The sequence below is a fragment of the Telopea speciosissima genome, chromosome 2 (genome assembly GCF_018873765.1).
Source record: "Telopea speciosissima isolate NSW1024214 ecotype Mountain lineage chromosome 2, Tspe_v1, whole genome shotgun sequence".
Taxonomy (NCBI): Eukaryota; Viridiplantae; Streptophyta; class Magnoliopsida; order Proteales; family Proteaceae; genus Telopea; species Telopea speciosissima.
In genome coordinates this window covers 79,276,892-79,288,714 of record NC_057917.1, presented here as the reverse complement: position 1 = coordinate 79,288,714, position 11,823 = coordinate 79,276,892, and the positions used below count along the sequence as shown (strand labels likewise).

Below are 11,823 nucleotides of genomic sequence, written 5' to 3'. Positions count from 1 at the left end.
AATGCATATTGATAAAAGATACTAATCTAATGAAATTACAGAACTTCAGCAGACAGGTGTTGACTTAAGCAGAATAAATAAAGTTGCTGGAAAGAAAGAATTAAAGATCAAGGATCTATTACTACGATAGTAACTATTTGACAATGAATCAATAAAACAAATTTCTAGATGCAGGGCTGAAGGTGTATTCACGTAGGAAGACTAAGGGAGCATACTAGTATTAAGGTCAACCAGAACCTGGCTCATAAAGCAAGCTACGGTTCTGGTTCTGGTCCTTGATTGGGCCAGCCTTAGGCCAGGCCTGTGTGTGGCCAGAATATGCTTGCGTATGGCTTGGTTATTTCTTGTGTGGGCCCCAGTGAAGATTCCATGTGTGGAATGAAGATTATTCTCTCTGGAGTGCTAGCATCTTAAGTTTCTAGTTTTGTAATGAACTACTTAGTAGCTAAGTTATTAGTTAAGTAGTAGTTTCTATTTTATTTACATTCTATTTCTATGTAATAGCTTTGGATCTCATTTTAGTAGATCCTAATGAGTTTTGGTAGCCTAGTAACCCTTCCTCACGCATAAGAGGTTACTATTTTTGTATTGGGTTGATTTCTATTATAAATAAAAGAGGAGGGGCATGCTGCCCACGATTTGGGATGAACAACATTATGCTCCCTTGTGAGTTTTTGCTGCTGTGGTGATTCAGTTACAGACCCAAGGGGGTGATTCCTAAGGCTGGTTGCATACAGGATTAGCTCTATACTTAGTCTATAACGTATGTACCCCCTACTTTAGGTCCATAAAAGTGACCTATTGCATTGAAAACTCATGGGATCAAAGGCCCAACATGTATATAACCTAACCCTAGACTTATTCCCACCAGAATAAGCCTCTTTTGGTGATGTATCTGCATCACTAGTTCTGTTTTCTTCTTAGTTTCTATTTTCTGTTCTTGCTTGTTTCTTCTAATCCAACTGTTGGTTTGTGTTGAAATTGCTCTTTCATACATACTGTCTATTATCCTTGTTATCTACTGTGGGGTTAAGTTGCTGTCTATTGTCTTTACTGTTTGCCGTAAGGTTAAGGTTCTTATGTTATTTGCTTAAATATTAAGTAAGGATACTTATTTAATTTCTTTCTTTGGTCTTTTATAAATAAGCAATGTTGCTCACGTTATGGTTAACTTCTTCTCTCCAATATGACATTGTTTCTCTCCCCTTCTTCTTCTTGATTTCTCCTGCACAGGTACTGTTTATCCTGGTCTTTCTTTTGTTACTGTTTGCCTTGCTGTTTTAAGCTCAGGAAACAGCCTCTCCGCGAAATGGGGGTAAGGCTGTGCACATTATGACCCTCCCTAGATCCCGCAATGGCGGGAGCCTCGTGCACTGGGTACGCCCTTTTTCCGCCTTGATGTTTTAAGCACCTAGCCTACCCATTAGGACCTCCATTCGACCCAAGTTTCAGCCCCATCACCTGAATGAATTGTTTCAGTATTGTTTCACTGTGTTTCTGGCTTTCTGCCAATATTTTCAGTATTGTTTACTGTGATTCTGGTTTTTTCTATTAGGTTTTCTTGTGTTGTTTTCTCAACCCAGCAATCCTCATCAATTAGTATCAGAGCCATGCTCAACAGTGACCCACAACCCTCCCAACCACCTAACACTGTTGATAAATTGAAGCACATTATTGAGGCACTTACACAACTTATTCAACGTGTGGAGCCCTTTTTTGGCAGTCCTAGGCCTCATGAAGACGCACCTAATTACTTTACAACCAATAATTTTACCAGGAACTTCAGAGGACCACAGATGATAGTTGTTCAACCACCACAACCACAGCCACAACCCATCTTTTGAGGATCATATGTATGCTTAATTTGAGGCAGGTACTCTAACTGTCGTGTGACGGATGACTACCATAGGTTAAGATGGAGTTGAAGGAATACAATGGACACCATGACCCTCAGGTATTTTATGATTGGTTATGTTGTTTGGACGATTACTTTGGCCACAAAAGTTATAACTAGCTTGAGCTAAGTTGATCGGTCTAGCTCGTGAATGGTGAAGGAACCATGAGAGGAGACTACTGAGGGTTGACGCATCCTTTGCTACATGAGGAGAGATGAAAGAAGGGCTAAGAGACAAATACTTGCCAAAGACATTCAAGTCACAACTACATGATAGATTGAATTCCCTTCGGCAAGGTACAATGTCTGTAGCTTAGTACATGGACCAGTTCGATGCATTAGTGTCACGCACAGACGTCGAGGATGATGATGATCAGCTGACCTCCCATTTAAAATTGGGATTGAGGCCGGACATTCATGACATAATTGGTGTTGTTGACATTTTTGACTTGCAGGACTGTTTCCAGAAGGCCCTATGAACAAAGGAGCTGTTGAAAGCATTGACAAGACAATTTGGTTCTCAAGCCGGGGAGAGTAGAAGAAACTGGTCGACCAGCCCTTGCTACTATACCTGCACGTGCTGATTACAAAGGCAAGCCTCCCATGGACCTAGTGCTTTCATTGTCAGGAGTACAGACACATGGCAAAGTTCTGTCCCCTGAGACAGAAGCTCTATGTAGTGATTGGTGGCATAGACGATGATGATGAGGGAGAGGCGACCATACTGTTTCCCTTAGAAGATGGTGATGTTATAGAAACCGTTGATGAGGATGTGGAAGATGAGGATGCATGGTGGGTGTTAAAAGATTTGGTGATAGGATTATATCAATCAAGCTTGTGTCGCAGAAAACGCTTGTCACTGTAATTAGCGTACGCACCCCAAGTAGGATTGGACGAAAGTAGTATGTTACAATTTTGGGAACACATGGATGGATTAGTGCAAGGTTTTAGTCAAGAAAAAAAAGATTATTATCGAGGGTGATCTGAATGGACATGTTCGGAGAGATCGTAGAGGCTATAAAGGTGCACATGGAGGATATGGTTTTGGAGAGAGGAGTGGGGTGGGGACTTCAGTTTTAGATTTTGATGTGGCTTATGATTTGTCCAGTGTAAACACATACTTTGAAAAGAGAGAGAGGAGCATTTAGTTACCTTCAAAAGTAGGCATCATAGTAGCCAAATAGATTTCTTTCTATCTAGAAGGTCCACTAGGTTGTTATGTAAGGATTGTAAGGTTGTACTAGGGGAGAGCCTAACCATCCCCTAACCATGCAGCATAGATTAGTGGTCATGGTGGATATGTGTCTCATTATAATGAATCGTAAGAAAGGTGAGCTTATTTGCCCTAGAATAAGTTGACGGAGCTTAAAAGGAGATATCTTGAAATCATTTACTGATAAATTGGTCAAACAAGGAAGGTGGAACTTTGATGGAGACTGTTAGAACATCAGAATATTATAACCAGATTAGAGGAATCAAAGAAAGAAGAAGAAGAAACAGAAAAGGAGAAGAGAGAGGATGCATGCAAGCCTCAAGTGATGGGAGAGAACCTGTGGCTAGAATAGAATATCCTGCCGCAAGTCTGTCCCTATTATATTTATAATCAAAACAAAATAAAGGTAAGGACAATAATGCCCCTACTACTAACCAACAGTACATAAGACGCAAGTACTGACAGAAATCAAGGGAAAAAGACTAAACTGCCCCTAATATCAACACTTCAACATTCCCCTTCAAGCTGGAGCATATACATCACCCATGCTCAGCTTGTTACAACAAGAATGGAAACTAGGGGCAAAAAGAGACTTGGTAAACACATCAGCTAGCTGATTCGACGAAGAAACAAATGGTGCCTTAACCAGCTTCTTCAACACAACACGCCGAACGAAGTGACAATCCACTTCAATATGTTTGGTCCTCTCATGGAAGACCGGATTACTAGCAATATAGATGGCTGCTTGGTTGTCACAATACATCTTCATAGGAGTTGGTACCGGAAAACCCATCTCAAGAAGTAATGACCAAATCTACATCAGCTCAGCTGTAGTATGTGCCATAGCTCTATACTCAGCTTCAGCACTAGACCGGGCAACCGTGGTCTGTTTCTTGCTTCGCTACATAACCAGGTTCCCGCCAACAAAAGTACAATACCCTGTGGTAGACCGACGATCACTAGCTGAACCTGCCCAATCTGCATTAGAGTACGCAACTAACTCCATATGTCTTTTGGGACGATAAATAAGCCCCTTCCCAGGAGCACCCTTCAAATATCGAAGAACCCGAATAGCTGCATCCCAATGAGACTTACAAGGAGATTGCATGAACTGACTGAGAACCCTAACAACAAATGATATGTCCGGCCTAGTGACACTCAAGTATATTAACTTCCCAATCAAGCTTCTATAGGAGTGAACCTCCTTAAGGGGTTGCCCATCATCATTCCCAAACTTTTTATCAGGATCCATAGGAATATCCAGTGGTTTGGCAGCAAGCATACCAGAATCAGTCAAGAGATCTAAAACATACTTTCTTTGAGACAAGCTGATCCCTTTTTTACTTCTAATAACCTCAATCCCAAGAAAGTAATGAAGCTGGCCCAAGTCTTTGGTCTGAAAATGCTGCTGTAAGTAATCTTTTACCTCCTTAATGCCACCCTCATCATTTCCTGAGACAATGATGTCATCTACATAGACAACAAGAACAACCAATTTCTCTCCTTTGCAACAAACAAACACTGAATGGTTAGAAAAGCACTGAGAAAAACCATAACAGTCACAATAGCACTGAATTTCTCAAACCAGGCCCGAGGAGATTGTTTCAGCCCATAAATAGCCTTGTGCAGCCTACACACGTCCACCATTCTCCCCCTGAGCAACATTCCCTGGAGGTTGCTCCATATAAACCTCTTCGAGTAAGACACCATAAAGGAAGGCATTTTTAATGTCTAGTTGAACTAAATGCCAATCAAAATTTACAGCCATAGAAATAAGAAGGCGAACTGAATTCAACCGTGCTACAGGAGAGAAAGTCGCAAAATAGTCTACACCATAAGTCTAGGTGTATCCTTTAGCTACTGGGCGAGCCTTAAGCCGCTCAACAGAACCATCAGAGTGATACTTGATAGTATACACCCACCTACATTTCACCAGGTCTTTACCAAGAGGTAACTCCACCAACTCCCAAGTATGGCGAGTCAATAAGGCATCCATTTCCACATCCATGGCTTTCTTCCAAGCAGGGATAGAAAGGGCTTCAGTGTGGGTGTGAGGAATGGTTTAAGTGGACAAAGAGTGAGCAAAACTATGATAACAGGATGGGAGATGTGAGAGAGACACAAACTTATCAATGAGATAAGCTACTAAGGATTTTTGGGTACATGTCCTCTTACCTTTACGAACAGCAATTAACAAGTCATTTGGTTCAGTTGGTAAGTCAGGAAGAGCAAGTAAGGGAGGATCCGCACCAGAGGTTAAGGATGGTACAAGAAGAGATTGAGATGGACCAGTAGTATTTGTACTGTGCTGCCCAATATGCCCCTTACGTCGATACACCTGTAGTGGGGGGTTAGATAGAGGAACAACCACAGGGATGGGAGGAGGGTCAGACACAGTTAGAGGATCATCTGACAAGGTGGGCTGATCAGAGAAGTAAGAGGTACCTTCAAAGAAGGTGACATCAACACTAACAAACTGTCTCCGAGTAATTGGGTCATAACACCGGTACCCCTTCTGAGTACGGGAGTTACCCAGAAAAACACACTTAGTTGATCTAGGATCTAACTTATCACCTGGTTGATGGAGATTATGAACAAAACAAGCACAACCAAAAACCCAAGGTGGTAAGTTAAAAATCGGTAAGTCCGGAAATAAAACAGATAAGGGAGACTTATCGGCAAGCACAGAAGAACACATTAGGTTAATTAAGAAATAAGCAGTAAGAATTGCATCACATCAAAAATGTTTTGGCACTTGCATATGAAGCATCATAGCATAGGCAACCTTGAGTAAATGTTTATTTTTCTGTTCTGCTACCCCGTTTTGTTGACGGGTATAGGAACAACTAGTTTGGTGAATCATGCCATTATCAACACAAAAGGAGGAAATTTCATTTTGAACAAATTAAGGCATTATCAGAACGAAACACTTGAATAGAGGCTTTAAATTGAGTCTTTATTTCATTGCAAAAATTGCGAAATACATGTAAAAATTCATAACGATCCTTTAAAAGATATAACCATGTAAGTGTGGAATGGTTGTCTACAAATGTGACAAAACACCGAAAACCATGTCTATTACTTGCACGACAAGGACCCCATACATCTGAATGCACCAAAGAAAATAAAGAAGAACTACGGGGCACAGTGCAAGCTGGATAAGATGCACGATGATGTTTACCCAACTCGCAACCCTCATACTCTAACTTATCTAAAGACTTAAATTGTGGAAACAAAAATTTTAACCTAGACAAGGACAAATGTCCTAACCGACAATGCCATTGGAATGGCGACTCTCTACCAATAGTAGTTGCAGGCTTGCAGCTGCAGAAGCACATGGGACAGCATCGTAAAGGTAATATAGGCCATCTTTCTCATGCCCTCCACCAGTCGTCTTCCTCTTGTGAAGATCCTGAAAAAGACAGTGAGAAGGAAAAAAAGTTACTGAGCAATTCAGATTTTTAGTGAGTTGATTAACTGAAAGAAGGCTAAAGGGAAATTGAGGTACATGTAATACGGAAGAAAGAGAAAGGTTAGAGTTAAGGCAAACAGTACCATGCCCAGTAACAGGTGTATAAGAACCATTGGCAAGGATAACAGGTGGAGTATGAGAATTAGATGAAATGGAACTAAAAATAGATGACTTATCAGTAATGTGAGCGGACGCCCCCGAATCAATGATCCAGGGAGTGGAAGTGGTGGAAAGAAAGGCATGTGTACCTGCATGGGCCAATGTGGCAGTGGAAGTAGATGCCTCAATGGTGGAAGTGGATGACTCAAGACTCTTTATGCAGCGCATCAGCTGATGAACCTCATCACGAAGAGCGGTGGAGGATTCTGCCATGGCTGAACCTGATTTAGTATCACTAGATGCAACCATGTTTGTACTTTCTTCAGGAGCTGCATGATTGGCCAAGTGTTGAGTCCATTCTGGTTTCCCTTGCTTGGACAAGCATGTATCAACAATGTGATTGGATTTCTCACAATAAGAACATTGCCGGGCAGCTTTGTCAATATGCTGCCCACCAGATCCACGGCCTCCAGTACCACGTCCTCCCCTTAAACCACAGCCTCTACTAGTAGTGAATGCTGAGTTTTCCTTGGGGTTGGTGTCTGGTTTGGAACATAGTTGTCAAGGTGTCGCCTAGGTGGGCGCCTTGGACGCCTTGGCTGCCTAATTGGTGTCACCTTGATTTTTGACCCTCTCTAGTGCCTTGGGTCGCCTACACGCCGTGATATGGTTTGGAACTAGGAGAGACAATATGCTGCAGCCTAGAATAAGTATCGTTAAAAGTAGGAACCGAATCACCAGCAAGTAAGTGACCCTTTACAACCTTCAGATTAGGATATAATCCAGCCAAAAATTTTGAGACAAAGAATTCATCCCGTTGGGCCTTCAATTTTTCAATATCAGTGGTAAGGGGCTGAAACACGTTCAATTCTTCAACGATCCCCTTAAAAGCACTGTAGTACTCCTGAAGAGATTTATCGTACTGTTGGAACTGGAATAGCTTCTCATAAAGCTCATAAATACGGGTTATACTGTTATGTCTCCTTCAAGTCATCCCACACTCTCTTAGCAGTCGTGTGAAACATGACATTAGCCGTAATGTTGGGTTCCATGCTATTCCACAACCAAATCAGAATAATTGCATTCTCCTTCATCCAGGTGCTGTAATCCTTAGAATCTGGAGCCGGAGGGTCAGAAATAATGCAGCTTAGTTTGTCCTTAACCATAATGTAGACACGGTCAGCTTGGGCCCATAGTAGATAGTTAGAGCTCCCCTTGAGTTTGATAGATGTAATCTGAATGTTGACATTGTCTGTAGAATTTTTTGTATCAGCCATTTAGAAGAGATGGATCTTCAAAACAACAGTGAGGGCAGCAGCAACTGGTTCAGGAAAATTTTCAAACACCTATAAGGCAGTAGTAGTAGATGACTCAAGGAGCAGCTAACACAACTAACTCCAGTTTGTAGAGGTTAAAAAAAAGAGCAGCAACTGATTCCAGTAGGTAGAAGAGGTTGAATCTCCATCAGCAAGAAGAAACAACTAGTAGAATATAAGGTAAAATCGAAGAGACCAGCCAAGGCGAGATCGATATCAAATACCACCAACTTCAAATATGCAGCATAGGGATGAAAATTGATATGCAATCAATTGCAATCACCAACTAGAAACCATAGCATCACAACCTTGAATCAGCACAGCTCCAAAAACATCCATCCAAAGAAAGTTGATTTTGTCAGGGTTTTGCAAGAGATCGACATTGGCAGTCCTTGGCTGTAGATGATTGAATTTTCAAATAAGTAAGCACCATCAGTGTAGGTAGGGATAAAACACTCCATTAATATTGAGAGGAGTGGTTTTAACTCATTGTGAAAGCAGCAGTAGGTGGGTGCACACCACAAGGGAAAATCAAGAAGGAGAGATCAGCAGAAAATCATGGGAGGCTCCTCTAATCTGATTATAATTGCTCTGATACCATGTTAGAACATCTGAATATTATAACCAGATTAGAGGAATCAAAGAAAGAAGAAGAAACAGAAAAGGAGAAGAGAGAAGATGCACGCAAGCCTCAAGTGATGGGAGAGAACCTGCGGCTAGAACAGAATATCCTGCCGCAGGTCTGTCCCTATTATATTTATAATAAAAACAAAATGGTAAGGAAAATAATGCCCCTACTACTAACCGACAATACATAAGACTTGAGTACTGACAGAAAACAAGAGAAAAAGACTAAACTGCCCCTAATATCAACACTTCAACAGAGACATTAATGCAATGTGGAATGCAATTACTGCTTGTATTAAGAAGGTTGCTAAAGATGTCCCAAGCGAATCAAAAGGAAAACGTCATTCCTCTAGGGACTTGGTGGTGGGATGATGAGGTTCAAGCAACCATTAAGACCAAAAAAGCTAGTTTTAAGACATGGCAAAGGACTAAGGATGTAGAGTATCTAAAAAGGTATAAATTGGCCTGAGAGAGTAATTGAAACTCGCCTGAGACAAGGAACTACTATTACAGAAAACCAATTTGGTTTTATTGCAGGAAGATCCACGACAGAATCTATTTATGGCTCAAGAGACTCATGGAAAGATTTAGAGATTACAAGACAGATCTCCATATGGTCTTTATTAACCTAGAAAAGCTTATGACAGAGTCCTTAGAGAGTTAATCCGGCAAGTACTAGAGAAGAAAAGTGTTTCAAGTAAATATGTGGACTTAGTTAAAGATATGTATAATGGTGTGGTGACTAGTGTAAGAAATGTGGAAGGGGGTCAAGGTTGTGAATTCCCAATTACAATTGGGTTACGTCAAGGATCAGCTTTAAACCCTTATTTGTTTGCTTATTATAGTTGTTTTAACTAGAGACATTCAAGGTTAGGTTCCTTGGCGTGTGCTTTTTGCTGATATTGTTTTGGTGGATGAGACAAAAGCACGGATTAACCCCAAGTTGGAGTTATGGAGTTCAACCTTGGAATCAAAAGGTTTTAAGATAAGCAGAATGGAAATGGAGTATATGGTGTGCAACTTTAGTTAAACTAGGATGGATAATGAGGTGGTGAAAATTGATGAGAGGGAGATTCGACAAAATGATTATTTTATGAGCTACCCAGACCAAGCTACAGTTTTCTATAGTCCCATCATCCACAGACCGAAGGGCAGACAGAGGTCGACAACCGCAATTTAGGCAATTTACTATGTTTTTTGGTTCCTGATTATGAGAAGAGTTGGCCATTCATCTTAGACATCACATGGTTTGCCTACAATAACTCAGTGAACATGACAACCGGTCGCACCCCATTCGAGATTGTGCTTGGAATGCAACCCAAGCATCTGGTTGACTTTGTTCCTCTGCTGTCGCATGTACGCACCAGCGTAGAGGCAGATGAATTCTTACGCCACATGACTGTGGTTAATGCAGAGGTGAGGCAACAGATATTTGTTAGCAATGATGCCTACAAAACCACAACTGACCTTTGATGTTATGTGGATTTTAAACATGGTGATATGATGATGGTGCACTTAGCGTCAGAGAGGTCCCTCCAGGTGCAAACACTAAGCTTCATCCTATGGTGCAATTCGGGTCGGGTTAACCCTTATTGGATCACTTGTGGGCCCACCCAAACAAGGAAACACTCAAGTCCGAAATTAAATGGCAAAACAGTAAATAAATTAATGTTTACATAGGGTGGGTTGTAATTTATTATAATCAACTATAAAGTGGGAAACAAGTGAATAAAGTATAAGTGTATAACATGTTAATGGGAGGGTTATTCTTGGAATTGAAACACTTAGAGTGGGGGATAAACAGAATAGCATCAGAGAACATGGGGGGTTTTATGTAAATTAACATTAGTTGTCCTTATGTGCAATTTTCAAAGACTTATGTCTTCTTCAACCTTGCAATAACTCAATAGAAAAGAGAGGCGGTGAACTGGAGTCACTCCAACAGAGATGACTTCCTCATATGACGATGATCCTCCTTGAAATTTCTGGAACAAAATCGCAGTGCCAAGGTCTGCCGAACCCAGCAAGAAATAGTCTCAAAATTCTGATTGCAATTGATTGGTGAGATCTGAAACTAGGGGTCGACAGTGTAGATGATTCCAGTGCAGGAACCAGATTCAATTCCCTCTTCAGCAAGGACTTTAGGATGTGAGCTCCTGGGGTTGAGGTTGCCTCTGGTAGGTGAGTATAAACCCCAATTCTGAGAATGAACAGAGGGAAGTTCAGTCGGCTTGCAAGGTTCAGGCAGTACCGCTAAACCAGTGAACCGTGATACAGGGATAAGAAACTCGGGGAGAAAAAGAGAAGTTAGAAGATAGAAAAGAGAGAGATTGCATGGAAGGAAGGAGAGAGGAGAAGAAAAAGCGGAAGTAGAGAAGGGTGTAGAGAGGGGTAGCAGTGATCGATCAACTCAACTAGCAAAGCACAGCACGGAAACACTCACCACTGCGAGAAACTCAATTCAATCTCATTCTCATTCAATATTCAAGTCTGCCTCTTCTACCGAATTACATTGAGTATATAGGAAAACTCCATTAAATCAAAATAGAAACCTAACAAAAATGGAAACCAACTGAAAGAAGAAACTAGCAAATTAAGTTATAACTAAGTAAAGGAAACTACCAAAGAATTCCCTACGTAATCTACTCTTTCAAATGAAATAAAATAAATTAAAAGATTGCGTCCTAAGTAAACTACCAGCCCTTGCCAGACCAGAAAACTGGTTTAGGACCAAACCTTGGTTTAAGCTTCCAAAGTGGTTCATGTTTGTTCAACCAAGCTAGAGCAACTGCATCATCATAGGCAGAGGGTCCTTACAAAGTTTTTAAGCGTATAGGGCTGAATGCCTATGTTCTTGAGCCTCCTGATGATATGGCCATTAGCCATGTGTTCAACATGGTGGACTTAACTCTCTTTATTTGGGCCACCATTCAGATAAAGGAGATACAAAGCATATGTTGAAGTTGCAAGTTGACACCTCTAGTTGAGGATGAGATTGCGGAGGTATTGGACTATTGGTACACTATGACACAGAGTGGTGGTGGCTGCTACTCATTCTTAATTAAGTAGAAGGGACACCCAAGGATTGATGCCACCTGGATACATGGTGATGACTTCAAGAGGCTTGATCCTGACTTTTACGAGAAATACATGGCCTTCATCCATTCGTTAGAAATGAATGATTTCAAGCCGGGGACAGTTG

The 11,823-nt window shown here is 41.2% G+C and overlaps 1 protein-coding gene across 1 annotated transcript; it reads right to left on the bottom strand.

Moving 5' to 3' along the window:
* Positions 1-4,008: 4,008 nt before the first annotated feature.
* LOC122651179 lies at positions 4,009-7,955 on the bottom strand. The gene is made up of 7 exons (XM_043844494.1): positions 7,744-7,955; positions 7,417-7,661; positions 6,658-7,220; positions 6,378-6,519; positions 5,283-5,681; positions 4,969-5,144; positions 4,009-4,647 (listed from the first exon to the last, which is right to left on the bottom strand). Exons 1-7 carry the CDS (start codon positions 7,953-7,955, stop codon positions 4,009-4,011), a joined length of 2,376 nt encoding a protein of 791 aa, XP_043700429.1.
* Between the last annotated feature and the right edge of the window lie 3,868 nt (positions 7,956-11,823).